Genomic DNA, 18,280 nt, shown 5'->3' on the forward strand with positions numbered 1-18,280 from the left:
ATATGAAGAATCGGGTATTTTTCTCTGTCCTGAATCTTCCAATGTTCAACTTCATTGGATGACCTCATGTTCTAGTATTAGGGGAAGTGCTGTAAAGCATCTGCATTGCACAGAGGTTCTGCAGATGAAATTGCATTAGTAGATGACCATTTACTTGCCACTGTGTGATCCTTTAGGAACTATCTCATGGGAAACTCAGTTTTGCGTGATGTCAAGGAAGATTGACTATCAAAGGGGGAAAGCTCTCAGCGCCCAGCGTTGGTCTTGAGTAGTTGTTGATATGTGCAATTGACACACAGACCCATCTACCATTGACCCATGATTGACCTCTGTGACAGTTCCCAACTAGATCATTATAGCTCACCTAAATTCAAGTTACTATTCCACATAATGTCAACTTTAGTCATCAGATGAATTCTCACAATTATGTTATGCAATGGAAGGCAAAGAAAGGTCTGTGCTTTTTGCAAATCAGCAGGGACATGATAATGATGAAAAGATGGCAAATACAGAGAGTGGAAATGTTCATTGGGAGAGTAGATTGAGTTACTGGCCCACGGCCAATGGGGGTGGGCACGGTAGTGCTAATGTGTCTTCGAAAATAGAGACAGTTTTAAATTGGTTTAATTCCATGCAGGAATTAAATAATGCAATAGACTCCAGAATGTCTTAACAGGGCCTGCTTGAATACCCAGTTTGTTTAGCAGTTAACAATGCTTTGTATACTGGGAACTTGTATTTTTGGCATTCGGTAGCTGCTGTATTTTTAGTCTTCCTGCCAGAGCTGCTGTAAAAACCAAGAGTTAGAATAGAATTGCCAAGTTCTAGAGCTTATACTTCTTTAGGGAATGCAGGAAAGGCTTTTCTTTGGAGCAGGGGTGGGTGGGGAGTGGGCCTTCAATCCATGTGCAGCTTGCAGTGCAAAATTATAGATGGATTAAGTTCCCACTAGAGTTCATTAGAAGAAGTTGGGTGAAATGTGAATGGGTTAATTGGAGAGAAAACCAAAAGATGAGTGTGATGTTAAAAATGATAGTAAAGTGAAAGAAATAGCTGGAAGGAAATAATTCAATAAAGAACAAATACAGATTTAAGAAACTAGAGAGGACCATCCTTTCCCCATACTGATAGTTCTTCAAGGAGTTACTCCAGGTTCAATTTTCATAACACATTTTTGCTACTGAGACATTTACAGCTTATCTATATGTTAGCAATTCTGAAAATGAAAAATGTGTTAGGGTAGTTCTTCTATAGTAATGTGACATATCTATTTAAAAAGCTCTACATTTAAAATTTAAAAGATGTCATTTGGTGAGCCAGCAGATGAGCAGTTAGGTTTATAGGGTCCAGGGTTTAAACAGGCTTATTCTGCTGTTTTTTATATCTGTTTGCTATAGTTACTTTTATAGTACTTTTCAATAGAACTTCTGTGTCGTTTACATAACAGTTTAGCCGTTTTATTTCAAGTGTTCTTAAGAACAGGCTGAAAGAGTTCTGACTTTGTCTTGTTGAAAATCAGATTACTACTTTACCCATGAACTAGAATCATTTGTTTATGTTGCAGTCATTTGGTCAGATCGTGAAAAGTGCCATTCTTATTTCAGGATGAGCAACGTAAAGGAATGGCCCTCCAATTAATGCATCTCCAGCGTGGCTTCCATCGCTAAATGCATTGCTTGCTTCCCGCTGTAAATCTCCTTTTTTCTGTTGCAGCTTCTTTCCCTTCTGTTTGAAGACTTGTTCAAAAAATTTAACTCTGAGTTGAAAAAGATCGCTGATCAAGTAATTCCCAAGCAGAGGGCTGCCCAGTTTGATGTAGTTAAGCACATGCGGCAAGATCAGATCACCAATGGCATGGTGAATGCCATCTCCACTGTAAGTGTTTAATTTGCTGTGGAAGGGGTAGGAGAACAGTGGGTAATCTCTGGCCCATGGGCCTGATTAGGCTGGACAGGGGGTCCTCATTTGGCCCATGAGAACATTTTCCCCAAACCAGGGGGACAGGCGGAAAGCTGAAGCTATTTTACCACTACAGTTAAGATTCATCCATGTTTTCAAATATGGATTGATCTGTTTTCATATACTATTTTACCACTTTTAAAAGTAGTTACAATCTCTACTGCATTTTGACAGATTTGTGTCATTCTTGACTTTTAGGGGAATTGGTCACTGAAGAGATTCAAGATGGATCGTCAGGGTGTGACTCAAGTATTGTCTCGCCTGTCCTATATTTCTGCTCTGGGGATGATGACAAGGATCTCTTCTCAGTTTGAAAAGACTAGGAAAGTGAGTGGTCCCCGATCTCTGCAGCCATCTCAGTGGGGCATGCTGTGCCCATCGGACACTCCTGAAGGAGAGGTAAGAACCATGAGCTTGATTTATTTTCCCCTATCACAGTTTGATACGCTGAAGCATTAGTTGAACTTGAACAATTGCACTAGTGGCCAAAATAGTTGAAACCTTTTGGAAAATGGGTATTTCTGAGGTTTGATGGCTCATAACACCAGTCTTCTTTAGAATAATTCCATTATGTAATACTGAAATATTGCATATCATTAGAAAGATTATGTAATGCAGAATATAATGCAACAAGCTGGGTTGGATTATCTTCATCCTATCAAAAGTTATAGCCAAATAAAATCAGCCATACACAGAAAACCACAATAAATGATATTTCGTAACTTCTCACCATTTCTGTCAGGACTTAGTATGAAAACCTTTTGCTGCAATTACAGCCCTAAAAATGGCATCCCATGGAGTGAACCAAGGATTTTAGTTTGTCAGGTGCTATCATGTGAAACTAAGATTGTATGATTGCTTCTATCAATTGTGCTTTATTCCTTGGTTGCTTCTGACTAACAAGTTTCTTTAATCGGTTCCAGATTTTCTGTTGGATTAAGGTCAAGGCTATTACGTCGCTTTCTAGATGACCAGTCAACTCCTTAAACTCTTGTTTGTCATTGGTCAGTTTTGAGTTGAGGAAATCCACTTCTCATTACATAAGGCAGTTGTGCTGTCTTTTTCTGGTTATTTGGCTATAAATAACATAATTTTATATGAATTAACTGTGTGTGTATTTTTTTCATTATTATTATTTTTCCTTTCAGGCCTGTGGCTTGGTTAAAAACCTAGCACTCATGACTCACATTACGACTGATATGGAAGATGGTCCTATAATTAAATTAGCTGGTAACCTGGGAGTAGAAGATGTAAACCTTTTGTGCGGAGAAGAACTTTCCTATCCAAATGTGTTCCTTGTTTTCCTTAACGGTATGGCACTTCTGAAATTTTCTGGGTTGTTTAGCCTAGAAGTATAGGTGGAAGATTAAAATTTTATTTTATTTTTTTGTCAAAATTTGTATACCACTTCATTGCAAATAAAACTTCTGTGTGGTTTACAAATGTTAGCACTGCAGCCTTCTGAGTCTTGAAGTCCTAGGAAAGAGTGAGATTGAACAGGACTGGCAGCAACATAGGCTGTTCACAACCACTGAGAGCCACAGTTGGCTCCTTCTGTCTGAAAGGTGGCAAAGTTGTGCAATAGCGGGTTAATGGAGAAGGAGGTGCTTAACATAATTGCTTTATTGAACAGGCAACATCCTCGGGGTCATCCGAGACCATCAGAAACTTGTCTACACATTTCGGCTAATGCGCAGAGCTGGTTATATCAACGAGTTTGTTTCAATCTCTACAAATCTTACTGACAGATGTGTGTATATTTCCTCCGATGGAGGACGATTGTGCAGGTAAGGAACTTGAAATACACCTTCCCTGAATGACTGCAACTGCAGTATCATATTCGTTCAGCTCATTCCCCAGGAACAGGTTTCGTACATACTCGACAAGGTGACTGCTAAACAACACTTTTTTGTCCAGAAGGTCCAGCATGAAGGATGCATGTTTAAGCAATAAAAGGCAGCACCAGTGTATTTGATATTCGACCAGTTTGGATGATGGTTCAAGGCTTTAAGCCAGAAACGAGCTCGCCTCCTCCGATCACATGCCAGCTTCATTTTGAAGATCTGGGCTTGGAATTATAGCAGAGTTCCTCATTTGGCCCAAACAGGGAAAATCTAGTTTAACAGCAGAGTTAACAAAGTTAACCAGTTGACTGCTACTAAGTCTAGTTCAGATGTAACAGGGAACTCTGGCTTAAGTCAAGATTTACAACCCTAAGCCATCAAGTACTGGAAGGAGGAGAGAAGTCCTAGTGCTCATTCCCAGCTTTGCAAACCATGGTTTATGAAGCCTTGAACAACTGTTTGAACTGGGCCACTGGGTGACTAAGAAGCTTTGCCGGTTTTTCTGTGGCTTTCCCCAACCCCCTTGTAATCCTTTTGCAGTGGTTCCGATATCCACTTCAACATTTAAAAGTGCTAATTAGCCTCTGAACTATTAGCGTGGACTCTTAGAGTAGAATTCCCAAGTATATTGCAGTTATTTACTGCACACTGCGAGAGCATCTTGTCCAAACAGAAACAGCCCTTGACGTTTCAATTGTGCATGCCATTCTTTGTATCGGTGTTTCTGTGTGGTGGTTGTGGTAGAAGCCTTTTAGAAAAATCACTCCTGCTTGAAAGCCATGCTGCCAAATAGCAAATAATTTTTTATACTTTTGTTCTCCAGCGTGGAGTTGGACTTAGGTAGGTGATATCAACGGAATGTTATACTGTATTCACTGATCAATATGTTATACCCCTCCTATTCCCTTGCTAATGTTTCTTAGTTATTGCATTAGCAGCTGCATTACATACAGCAGCATTTGTTTTGGTGTTCAGGTCTACTGTGTGGTATACTGTAATAAACTTGACTCGGCTTGTCCTTTTATATACAAGCTTAATAAATGTTGTTATACTGATTGACAAGCTTACATAATACTGTTCCTCTAGAAGGAACACTGTACAAGGACTTGGTATGATGAACTGAAACCTTCATCTGGAATTAAAATATGGTCCCTGATTAAGGAGCAGATTGAGAAAAGTAGGAGAGAGAAAAAACTGTTTGGTTGCACAGCTCCTGAGGCTCCTGAAGGATTTATCAACGCAACGTGTTGCTTAACTCTGTTCCTTTCTCCTAATGCAGGCCTTACATCATTGTAAAGAAGCAAAAACCTGCAGTTACAGCCAAGCATATGGAAGAACTTGCACAAGGTTATAGGTAAGCAATTGGGCAAGATGCAGTATGCTTGTTTCATTGTCTAGGTTTAGCTATGCAGAAATTAGGATAAATCACATTAGGTGATCCTGTAGCAATTGAAAAAGAAGATGCTTCTATCAGTTTGGACCAGGGATGGGGAATCTGTTCCTCCAAATATTTTTTGACTACTGCATCATCTCTGACCATTGGTCATGCTGGCTGAGGTTGATGGGACTTGGAGTCCAATGACATGCGGAGGGCCACAGGCTTCCCCTCCCTGGTGTAGAAAATGCTGAGCTAGTGAGACCAACGATTTGACCCTGCATCAGGCAGCCTCAAACCCCACTTTCATTTCATGCTAGTATACAAGCTAGTTTTCAGAAGAATTTAGTTCACAGTAGTAGTAACAGTTCAGTTTCTACACAAATTGGTCATTCACTTTTTTTAAATAGATGCGATAACACAGGTTTAATGTGGAATTTGTAAGTTATTTTTACACATTCATGCTCTGCCTTCAGGAATTTTGAAGACTTTTTACACGAAAGTTTGGTTGAATATTTGGATGTGAACGAGGAAAATGACTGCAACATTGCACTGTATGAACATACAATCACAAAGTAAGTGTTCTGCATTAAGAAATCTGTGTGGTAAAGCTGGTATTGGCTAGGAAGGAGTTCCTCATGTTGTGTTGAGTGGCTTACAGGAGTGAGAAAGCAGGGAATGATGAATATATATGCAGATATCTGAGATAAAGGATGTTTGATATTTATGAAAAATGCTCCTCAGGGATATTTATGTTGTCTTTCATTTGTATATCTGATGGAACTATGAATGCTATGAACAAGTGTGCTTCCCCATATAGATCAGTCATATTATTGTTATTATTTATTTAATTTGTATGCAGCCCTTCGTCCAAAGGTCCCAGGGCAGCATATCCCTTTACATTTTCCCACCATGGGAACCCTTGGAGTGGGTGAGGGATTTCTTGTACACCCTGGAGCTTCCAGCCTGTAAGGCATCACTAGATTACTGACTTGTAAAATGCAATAGAATGTTTTGTGTGATTTAGAATGCATGGTCAGATTCACACCATGAGGATACTGTTTTGTCACAGAGCTACAATTCCCAGGACACTTGACAAGCTGCTGTTCCCAGGATTCCCATGACCGCTAAAGTGGTATACTAGTGCTTCAGGTGTATGGAGTGGGTGCAGCCCTTATATTTGTCATTCTCTTCTTCGCTGTCTAACTGTGTGACTTTTCCATTATTTTCCTGGTTCATGAAAGCCCTGAAATACATATTTGAGCCTTCTTGTTTGTCAATACAGTCAAACCTTGGTTGAACGTAATCCGTTCCGGAAGACCATTTGACTTCCGAAACGTTTGACAACCAAGGCGCGGCTTCCGGTTGGTTGCAAGTGCTTTTTGAACTCAAGCAGAAGGCATGTCAGAAATTTGGGTTCCAAAAAACGTTCAAAAACCAGAGCATTTAATTCCAAGTTTTCAGCATTCGGTAGCCGAAACATACGATAACGGAGGCGTCTGGGAACCGAGGTTTGACTGTATGTGGGCTGCAAGCTTTAAGAAATCTAACTACTCATGATCTTTTTGTTTCTCTCCCCTTCCTCCCACTTCCGCTTAAAAGAGAGACAACACACCTGGAGATTGAACCTTTTACTCTTCTTGGCGTGTGTGCCGGCCTCATTCCTTACCCTCACCATAACCAGTCTCCAAGAAACACTTACCAGTGTGCTATGGGGAAGCAAGCTATGGGTAAGACCTGTGCTTCACATCTGAGTAGTTGCTTTTTTATGCAAGTTGTATAGTATTAAATTATTTTAAAACCATTGATGATAAGCCGATTTTTCCATAGTAGAATGTGAGATTCAAATTTATTTTTAAAGATGCTTAAAACAGCATTGCTAATATGAAAATTACTGTGCTTGCCTTTTCGGTGCTACTGGAGAGCTAGCAGTGAGTGTCTTTATGTCACCTTGCACTGCAGTGTTCTGTGCTCTATATATTTTTCTAAAATAAAAATAAAAACTGCACACAAAAACTGACAGAGAACATGGAGATTTTCTGTCAATCACTAATGTGTGTAACTTTTCAGTATTAATTGCTAGTTCTTTAACAACAAGATCTAGATATGGAAATGTAGTTACAATGAATTTTCCCTTTCTAGGAAAAGCTGGAATGCACTCATTATCAGTGGCTTCTTAGTGTGGTAACAAATAATATGAGCGTTACAATCTTAAGCACATTTACAGATTTGAGTTCAGTGGATGATACCTTTGAGTAAACACACATAATACCAAGCTATGGCTGTGGGAAAGCAGCAGATTCTCATATATGCTACAATGTTACATGTCAAATAGTAATGCATTGCTATCCTATCTCACAAATGTTTCGCCATCTTTTTTTGGCTGGCTAAACCTTTCCCCATTAGTTATTTATTACAGATACACATAAAGTAGTGTATAAGGTTCACAAAAACAAACAAACCCACCTGCCAGTAGTTCATATTAGAGTATGCTAGTTATGCAGTTCATAAGTCAATGCAGGAATACAATATGGCAATATTCCAAAAAAGATATTTTGTCTCAATCTAGCAATCACTATTATTTCGTTAAATGTGCATGGTAATTCCAGGGGTGCAAATCCACCTCCCCAGTCTGCAGAACCTGTGGACACAGAACTTGCTCTTTCCATTGAAATGAATGGGGCAATGCATGGGTGCGTTGTGTGCATGCTTACCCCTGTATCATATGTTTGTTCCTTTATGATAACGTCATTTTAGAACACACACACAAACTTTCAAGTCTTCAGTAAAATAAACTTAGCACTACATGGGCTTACCAAATTGCTTTGTATCATATAGCTTTAAACTGGGTCATTTACCCCCCCCCCAAAAAAAATCTTTGTGAATAAATCTCTCCCATCCCCACTCTTGGACACTGTCCTTGGAAAAATTATCTGGAGCAGTTTCGGTTGCAAGCAGTGCTAGAGAGTTGTGTTCCTGCCATCTCCTGTTCATTTATTGAGACTTACTCTTGAAAAGTTAACACTGAGTTTTGTTTAAAATATTTACTATTAATATTTTAATATTATGTATGTGTAATTTCTGAAAATCACATTTCCCTGAATAAATTCTAAAAGTGAATCGTGTTCCTTCTCTGTCACTTTTTCTGGCAGAAATAAAAAGTTGGAGGGAAAAACTTACATATATGCATACTTTTTATTTTATTTTTGCCTCTTTTTTTACTGTGATCCACCCCCACCGCCGCCCTGCCCCAGGGACTCTATTTTAGGACTATTAGCCTCAGAAGGTTTGGTTAGTTACCACACACAGTTAAGCAGGATCAGTGTGTACAGAAAGCCAATTCAGTATCTGTAGAGTTCTTTTGTAGTTTTCTGTGTGAAGGTCTTTTTTTCTCGTTTTGTTTTCAGTGTCATTTGCAATTCATTGTCTGTGTTTTCTGAGGTTGGTGTATTCAGCTGCTTTGACCCTGGGTCTTGCACATTTAGCTCCTTGGATACAATCCTCTGACGTTGCTGCTGACGCTGGGAAACACAAAAGCTGCTGAATATCTTTAGTAATTTTTTAAAGGCTTTGTTTCTGTATGCTATTGCAAAGCATCTGACTCTGAAGAAAGAGCAGGGAGACAAAACTGCATTTCTAAAGTTGGCATATTACAGATTTGTTTAGATTGTGTTTTTACATTGTGTGCGGAACGTTTGTGAAAAACCTATGGAATCTCCCTCCCACCAGGGAAAAAAACCCTATGTGATCATAGTTGCAATTCTCTCCTAGTCCTCCTAGATTTGCTGATGATGAACTTGTAAGTAATATCAGCATTGAGGAAATTTTGTGCTGAGTCTCATAAACTGATTGTTTTGAGTCTGTCTGGTGATTCATCACATCAGATACGTTTGCCCTTTAAAAAAACAAAAACCCAGCCCTCTCTATAGTCGTCTTTGCCCACCCCCTGCTGCCACTAACTGTCTTTGTATTGTCCTGGAGGAGATCCATGTTCAAGTCCATTTAGTCACTTCCTGGGCTGTCAAGAGCTTGGGATTATTGAGATAGCATTTTAGCTTCCTGCTGAGAAGAAAGGACCCATTGCTCAGCCTTGCCCCATTCTGATCACTGAAATGCTTTCATTGCTTTCAAAAAAGGCAAAAATTGCATCCTTGGGCTTAGCAGTCATTCAAGTGAGGGAAATGGGTGTGTCCCATAATATGCAGGTGTGCCTGGTGAACTAAGATGCTGTAGATGTACATATTTTGGAAAGTATAGTGTGCATATTCAATAGCGGAAAATATGGTTTTAGGTTATAGGCTTGGGTCAGCTGTTGCAAGACTATTTAAGCATTTTACTCATAATGCTTATATCCTGGTTTTCCTTCAAGAAGCTGATCTGAGGCTCCCAAGTGGTGTTGCGTCCAGGCACTGAGCAGGGTGACACCTTGCTAGGCTTCAACAATGTAATAGTACCATATTCCTCCAAGCAGTGTCTGGATGCATGATGACAGGGACTCTTGAATAGCTTCTATATGTGCAGCAGAACTTTAGAGGTGGTGGAGAAACTGCTCCAAATTCTGGAGGACCTCCAAGCCTGTTGTCTCACGTGGTATGCGTTGTTTCAGTAAAACAGAATTGGAGGAAGCATTAGTGCACATGTGGAAATGCTTGGATGTGCAAGGCTATTGGATCCCAGCTATAATATTAAAAGGAACTCGAAGAGATAAATTCATATAAATAATACATTCAGCAGCAGCAGCAGCAGCAGCAGGAATATATAGTTATTTATATCCCACCTTTTCCCCAGTCCAGGACTAAAGGTAGCTTACACAGATAAAACAGAACAAGCTAGAAACATAAGATGTCACAGCAAACTATGGTTTGTTGTTACAAGAACATGCTGCAGCCAGTGTTTGGAATTCACACACCGCCCTGCCCTTCCTCTCTGCTTTCTCACACAAAGAGAGGAAATGTTAACCTGCCATTTATGGTTTGTAATAAACTGCTGTTTCCTATTTTGTTTTACTACAGAAAACTAATTTGTGCAAACCATAGTTTAGCAAAGCAGGATATCAGATGTGGATTGTTAACTAACTATGGTTTACACAAATCAGTGTTTCTTGAATTGTGTTAAAAACACAAAACTGATACTTTACCATTCTTTTCCCTGTTTATGGAGGAGTGGGAAGAATGCATACTTCCAAAAGCTAAAATGGAATAGGTACCTAGACTTGTTAACTAGCATACTAGCTTCCCATGCAGCTGTCAAATGTGTTCATATTCAAGAAAGATACATGTTGCTATTTAAAATATTGGTGATAAATTGTTCTGCTTATTAAAAATATTTGAGGGTTAGATCCAAACTTTGTCATGCTTAGAATAAACCTATTGAAATCAATGGGAATGTGTCTGGATCCAGCTCTCTGTGCCTTGTTCATTAGTAAAGTTCCAAACATACAGGACAGGAAAGATTGGCCTTTTCAGGGAATGATGTTCATACACTGATTGCTGTCTAAAGGTTTTATGGAGCCTCAGGAATGCACTCACCATTCATGTCTCTGAAAAGGGAATCTTTTACAGGCACAGCTTTGGATTGCAGCCATTATGCCTTGCCCCATGGCTGTTCCACTGAAGTAGCTGTTGTATTTTGAACTAGGTTGCTGCAAGCCCAGTTCTTGTAAGAGAAATAGACTTTGTATTGGCTTTTGCAGCCTAGCTCTAGAGTAGGTAACACAAGGGCTGACAGGTGATAACTTGAGGTAAATGTTGCCAAAAGTGGACTGGTGCGCTCAGGCTTTCAGAGATACAGCCATGTTGTCCAAGCATTTCTTGATTTAGGTTTAGGTTTTATGATGTTACTGTTTTAAAAAGAGAGAAGAGGGAGAAAGAAAAGTCATGTATGGTAAAGTTTCATTTGGTTGGTGAGGTTGAAAGAAATACTGAGGCAATGGTGAAACCAAGGTTGTTTAAAAAAAAATAAAGTTGTTTAGATGGGTGGTAGTCTTATTATACATTTGCTGATTGGCACTATGACTATGAGTTTTATTCAACTAAGTTCTACTCGGCATAGATCCATTAGGGTCTGAATTAGACCCACTGTCTCCAATACTAGTCATACCTGAAGTGGGCCCAAACTGATATTAATGAACATGACTAATTTAAGTCCATTAATGTCCATGGGTCTACAAACATGAACTACAGTCCTTTTTAAACCGTGTATATATATTGCTGTTCATTTGATATGTGTGCCACTTTGGTACATTCTTCTATAAATGCTGCATACATAGACAGAGGAGGACAGATGAAATTTAGCTGAAGGTAGATTGAAGAAGTGCTATATGGAGCACCCTTTAGAGTCTCTTGTTTGAAAGCACTATCAGACAAATTATAGAGCCTGGGTACTTGCAGCCTTTTCTGATGACTTTTCCATACCGCTTACTACTAGTTGGTATTGTAAAAAAAAAAAAAAAAAAAAAGCGCGTTTTCAAGAATCATCCAAGCTATTTTGCTGATGATAATTGCCCAGCACGACTTAGGTCCAAGCTGTCTGAAAGACTGTATGTATTCCCTCATACAAGCCCATCTGGGTTTTGAGATCTTCAGGAGAGGCCCACATCTTGGTCCCACCACCCTCACAAGAATGCTTGGTGGGGATGAAGGACAGAGCCTTCTTAGTGGCTACTCCCAGACTCTGGAACATCCTCCCTGGAGAAGCTAGATTGGCTCCCTCCTTGCCCTTCTGTTGGCAGTCGAAGACCTTGTTCCAACAGGCTTTGGGAAACTGCATTTAATGAAAGGGCTGGTGCTGTGCTGTTCTTATTGCATTTATTTGTATGTTTGAAACATATGTTCTGTATGTTTATAGTTTTAATTCTATCAGTGTTTGCTTTTACAATTGTTTGCCTTTATTCATGTTTTTAGTAATTCTTGTTTTTATCTGTAGGCTACCTTGAGTCCTTACAGCAAAAAAGTCAGTGAATAAATGAAATAATAATAATAATAATAATAATAATAATAATAATAATAATAAATAATTTCTTTTTTAAAATTGCAGGTACCATTGGATACAATCAGAGAAACAGAATAGATACTCTTATGTATCTGTTGGCGTATCCCCAAAGACCGATGGTTAAAACGAAAACCATAGAACTCATAGATTTTGAGAAACTGCCGGCTGGACAGAATGCCACGGTTGCTGTGATGAGTTACAGTGGTTATGACATTGAAGATGCTCTTGTGTTAAACAAAGCTTCTTTAGACAGAGGTAAGAAGAACCTCATAATGCTCTGCCATTATCAGTGGATTGAGAGCTGTGTTTCTTTCTTCAGCTCAATTCATTCAACCATGGTAAATAAATTGAACTGCAGTTCAGTGGAGAGGGTAGCCATTGTGGTATCCTTCAGACATTTTGCTGAACTACAAATCCCATCATCTCTATTGGCCAAGCTGTCTGAGGCCGATGGGGGCTGGAGTCCAAAAAGTACTGGAGGGCAGAACATTGGCCACCCCATATTTAGGGTAATATTGCACTTGACAAGCCATGGTTTGTGACCTATCATGTGTTTTTAAACCCGTGGTTTGTAAAAGCTATGGTTTGGTGTGATTCCTGAACCAGAAAATCATAGTTATGGCCATTGCTCTGATTTCAGAAGCCCCTGCAAGATAAAACGGGGAATGCTAAGCTGATTGAAAACAAAAGCAAGCAGGCATCTCTGTACCCAATTGGCCTGTACCAAATTATGGTTTAGGGCTAGGCTATTGCCATAGTTTGACTTTTCCCATAACAATAAACCATCGTTTAGCATTACATTTAATTGCAGCCACTGTGTTACAGCAAACAAAATGGGGAAAGGCAGTATAAAATTGCCTAGCAAATCTCTATACTTAATCCTGAACCAGAGTACAGTACTTTTTGAAAAGGAAGCAAGCTCTCTAAACCAGTACTTTTTAATGCATACAATTGCAATGTCATATATCCTTTAGCAGAGTTGGCATCTGACCAAAAAGGAACATACTAAATTTTGCTGGAGGTTGGTGTGTGTGTGAATGTATCCTACTGTCTTCACTTTGATGAAGCTTGTCTGGATGATCTGGTTTTAGTGTTGTGCTAACAGTCATTTTCAAAGTGCCATCTCCCTTGAGACATGCCTAACATTTATTTTGCGTGGCCGCAAAACTTTCCTGCCAGCTTGTGCTGATACATCCTAGCACACTTTCCCCAGCCTTTGCACCCCTCCTTGCCAGTTGCCAGGCAGCCACACTAGTATTCCTAGACATGTATCTTTGGCATTAATGTCTGCACACTTAATTTATTCTTTTTTTCTAAAACAATGGCAGACATGATTTAAAGCAGAATGTTTTCCTTCTTGTAGACTGCTAACATTGGGGAGAAATCAAAGACTGCTCAGAATTACTTCGTATCACTGAATAATGTTGATACGTCAAGCATAACTTATAGCTATTTTTGGGTTTTCAATCCAAAGTTTATTCAAAGGCATTCTATTTCTGTTTAGAAATATGTATGCGTTTTAGTCAGTTAGGGCTAAGGAAGGAAACTCAGTGCATTTGTATGTTTAGCTCTAACTTCGATTTCTTACAAGCAAAAGTTATCAGTGTCATTGTCTGATATTTTTAGAAGGGGAAACTAGAGTGGATACTTCTTTTTTAAAAAAATAATAATACTTCGAGACCTTTATTAAAACTATGGAAAGTTTCTGGCCACCTTGAACTCACAGTTTTAACAAGAGTAGCCATATTAGCAATCTCTGGCACTTTAAAACTAACAATTTTATTGCATCGTAAGGTTTCGTTCACCAGGGCCCATCACATTTTCATAGTACTTGTTAGAGACGTTTTTAATTGTTTTACAATGTTTTAAATGTGTTATTTTGTTTCATTTTTAATTGTGTTGTTTTATGTTTGCTGCCCTCGGCTCTTCACGGAGAAAGAGCAGGGTATAAATTTAATAAATAAATAAATGCTGGCTTTTATAGCCTGCAGAGGTCCATGCCAAAATTGGTGCATTCTGATCCTATACCTGCAATTACACATAGGACCTAGATATACGAAAGCTGGGGGGGGGGGGTTGGAACCAGGAAAATGGGGCAGGAGACCTACTTCCCACGCCAATTTTTCCCATATATATTTTTCCAGGCCCTCTGTAGTAAGATCACAGCCCTACACTTTTAAAGGTGTTCAGGAAATTTATATTTTTAGTTGTATTATCTTATAAATCAGTGCTACACAAAGTGGTGGTCCACAAGCCATCAGCTGCCAAATCCCAGTGACTCCACCACAGCCCAGGTTGGGTGGGATGCTTCAGGGATAGGGTACCAGGCCCTGGCACCTGTTATAAGTAACTTTTCAGAGGGGCCATTTCTGTAGGTTTAGATTGTGAACTTGCAACGTAATATTCACTTATCTAACTCTCATGGTAGGAATTTTGATTAATTTGTTTGCTTTCTCTGAGGTTTCGGAAGGTGTCTCGTGTACAAGAATGCCAAGTGTACTCTGAAGCGTTACACAAATCAGACATTTGACAAGGTGATGGGACCCATGCTGGATGCAGCTACACACAAGCCAATCTGGCGCCATGAAATTCTAGATGCTGATGGTATTTGCTCTCCAGGTATACAGTGATGTTTTGTGTATTTTAAGAAACGCTACTTCCATCAAAGTAACAGAGTAAATATGAAGGGCTGAGGGATTAATAATAGTGGGGAAGCATTCAGTGTAACAGAGAATAGATGAAGTTATAATGCAGGGATTGTTGATGAAGTTGAGTTTTAAGATGGAGTATAGCTAAGCAAAGTGAAAACTTTGTGCCAGGCAAATATGTTCTTGTTTGCCCTGGCATTTGGTTCTTAATTGGTGGGGTCGGCCCACCTGTTCCTGATGTAGATCTTCCCATACCCCTTCTTCCCTGATGGGGAGGGGGCACCATTTTGGGGTCTGCCTCAGGTGCCAAAATGTCTTGGGCCAGTCCTATTAATTGGGATCAGATGATATGATGAAACCTTAGCCTGTATTGGTATTGATATTAGTATTAGTATTAGTATGGTGGTGTAGGCATTGTCATTAAAATGATCACTTTTAGTAAATAATACTATGTGTTCATCTTTTTGTGGGGTGGAACATCATTGTCCTTTTGTAATATTGTAGGATGAGCACTTTTAGTCATTGATGGGTTTTTTATGTTATTTAAAATTTTGTATTCTATGTTCTTTTACAACTCTGTCTTTTTGAAATATTTTATGTAATATTCAACAGATAAATGCAATACATAATAATGAAAAGCTTATTAGTGGCTTTTTAAAACTGTCCACTCTTAGATGATAAGACTCAATAGCCTGTTCACTGCCAAATTTCTTCTTTACTTGAAAACTTTTAAAAATACTTCATAATTTTGATCAACTTGATGCATTAGAAAAGCACAACCTGTTTTCTTCTTCCTACGCCCGTACAGGTGAAAAGGTAGAAAACAAGCAGGTGCTTGTGAACAAATCAATGCCAACGGTGACCCAGACGCCTCTGGAAGGCAGCAGCATCCCACAGCAACCACAATATAAAGATGTGCCCGTAACGTATGTCACACCATCATACTTTATTTCTAAAAGCCAAAGGGGGAAATGAAGAGTGGATAGTTTGTGTTTAGTTCTGGAAAAGTTGGAAATAAGGCTGAGCAACAGAAGGCAGGGAGACCAGGTCAGGAACTTCATTGGATAACGGCCAGTGAACTTAGTTTTCCAGGTTGTGCAGTGCAGAATAACTGTAGGCTAAAGTACGCATTGCATTAATCATGCTGTTAAAGTGCTTAAGCTGTCCACTTTTATTTTGAAAGAAAACTAGCTCCGTTCTGGAACGTGCTGTATACCTCAAATATATAGAATCACAGAATTGTAGAGTTGCATATTATTTGAAGAGAACATCCAAAACTCATGTAACAATAAATGCATAAGTTGTTCAGGTAAATGTCATTTCTATTATAATTTTCACTTATCATGGAAGGGCTGGGCTGCAACTTATTCTTTATTTATCTGATCTTCTTTTTTAATACTGTATTCAAGCGCAGTGGTATCATTTTTAAATCAGGGACAGAAAGGTGTAAACTTGCAACCTGGTGTCCCACAAACAACGTGGCTTTATTTCTGAGAAATGAAATATGTGTTTTTGTCTCCTAATCATTAGTTACAAAGGTGCAACTGATTCATACATTGAAAAAGTCATGATATCTTCAAATGCAGAGGATGCATTTTTGATCAAAATATTGCTAAGGCAAACGAGGCGCCCAGAAATTGGAGACAAATTTAGCAGTCGCCATGGGCAAAAAGGTATATACATTGTTATGTGTTGTTGTTTTTTAGTTTGCTGTCCTTGAAATAATGCAAGATGCATTGCTTATTTTATAGCATATGGAGGTATCTGCATAAAATTGGTATATAGCTATTCATAGGTACATATGCTCATGTTACTAAAAATGACTGGGAGCCTAATACTGTAAAACATAGAATATAACAATGTAACAGTGCTAACAAAGAATGGAAATTGCTCTGTTTTGAAATAACAATTCTGCACACAATTGGCCAAAATATTTCAGTCTCTCTCTCTCTCTCTGTGTGTGTGTGTGTGTGTGTGAATGCATATATCCAAGTGGAGATGGAATTGCAATCTTACTTATCACTGACCTGTTGAAACTTTAAAAGGGTTACTGGACTTTAAAGAACAACAGAGCTGAGTGCAACCACCATTGTGCTACCTTTTGGTTTACTTTATGGGTGCATGGCAAGCAGCAGTGGCAGGAGATTGAAGTAAAGCAATTGACTATCCCTTCATGATGTTCATGAGGCCTAGCCAGCTCTGCCTATGAGGATTAGGAGTGTTTCAGCACTTCCAATCTGCTGTCCGGATTGGGATGAAGCTGTACTTCATCCCACTCTGGTCACTGCAGGGCTACTTGGCTAAAAGATGGTACAACATGCAGAGTTCATTTGCAATGATGGACTGATGCAAACTGAATTTGGACTCCTTACTTATAATTCTCAATTTTGTAAAACTCACTATATATTTCAACTTTTTTAAAAGAATATTTAGCATACGAAAAAAACCTGCCTTTCAACAGCTTGGGCAATTGAATAAATTCTAATATTGGCAAGACCTTGATGGGGTTGCCTTTTTGACCATGCCTGGAATTCTATAAGCAGAAGCTACCAGCTATCCTTTTTGAAAGATAATGCATCTTTAATGCTGCGAAGCTCAGTGGGTTTCCTTCGACCAGTCACCATCTTTCTGCCTAACCTACCTCACAGAGCGATTGTGACAATAACATCTTGGAAGGCAGTGACCAGTATCAATGTGTGTCAACTTTAGCTTCGTGAAGGAATGGCAGGTTGTAAATGAAACAAACAAACAAATGATAAATAAATAACAAGTTAGGGATATTGTCACATAATTGCCTCATCTGCTTTCTGTTATCAGGCATCAAAACAAACCAAGGCCTCAGTGTCTACCTCTTCCCTTAGCAATTCTGCAGCAAAATAAGGTAGCAGACCTGCTTTTCAGAGAATCTAGGGGGAAACCAATAGGAACCCCCCAGGTGAAGTTTCTTGATAAGGACATCTCCTGCGTAAGGCATTCAGACTTATTAATTTCCCCAAGTGCCCTACAAAATATATGCATTGTTTTCAGTGCACTTGGAATTGTATGCTTGACTGCTTTGCATACCGTGCCTAATTATGTTAATCATAGAAAAACGTGGAGTTGGAGCTTGCTAGATTTCAGTCCACTTTCCAAGCCGCAGTTCTGCTGTTGGAAACAACTCCAACAAATGCCTGTCAAGGCTTTCTTCTTCAAATGTTTCAGTGCAGGAGATGCCATAGCATCCCTTGGAACTTTATTCCATTGCTTCATGACTGTTCCCCTTAACCCACCTCATAATGTCTAATCTATCTATCTATCTATCTATCTATCTATATTCTAACAATAGAAAGATACAGGTGTCCTTAGTATTGGTTCCTCTTTGTTTTATGAGACCCTTTTGAAAACATACCATTCACAATCTTCTCTTGCTGTGTGTAGCATGAGACAGTATTGAGTACATTCAGAGCCTCAGTCAGTGCCCCCTG

The 18,280-nt window shown here is 39.1% G+C and overlaps 1 protein-coding gene across 1 annotated transcript in view; it reads left to right on the forward strand.

The window, feature by feature from the left end:
- POLR3B (RNA polymerase III subunit B) overlaps positions 1-18,280 on the forward strand; it is a 54,969-nt gene that overhangs the window by 16,478 nt on the left and 20,211 nt on the right. The window contains exons 13-23 of the mRNA XM_033161547.1: positions 1,714-1,875; positions 2,158-2,358; positions 3,108-3,270; positions 3,593-3,746; positions 5,083-5,157; positions 5,655-5,753; positions 6,781-6,908; positions 12,214-12,423; positions 14,629-14,787; positions 15,625-15,742; positions 16,347-16,489. Of these exons, the coding sequence (XP_033017438.1) occupies positions 1,714-1,875; positions 2,158-2,358; positions 3,108-3,270; positions 3,593-3,746; positions 5,083-5,157; positions 5,655-5,753; positions 6,781-6,908; positions 12,214-12,423; positions 14,629-14,787; positions 15,625-15,742; positions 16,347-16,489 (1,612 nt within the window). The remainder of the gene's footprint in view (positions 1-1,713; positions 1,876-2,157; positions 2,359-3,107; positions 3,271-3,592; positions 3,747-5,082; positions 5,158-5,654; positions 5,754-6,780; positions 6,909-12,213; positions 12,424-14,628; positions 14,788-15,624; positions 15,743-16,346; positions 16,490-18,280) is intronic.

This window comes from Lacerta agilis, chromosome 10 (assembly GCF_009819535.1).
Source record: "Lacerta agilis isolate rLacAgi1 chromosome 10, rLacAgi1.pri, whole genome shotgun sequence".
Taxonomy (NCBI): domain Eukaryota; kingdom Metazoa; phylum Chordata; class Lepidosauria; order Squamata; family Lacertidae; genus Lacerta; species Lacerta agilis.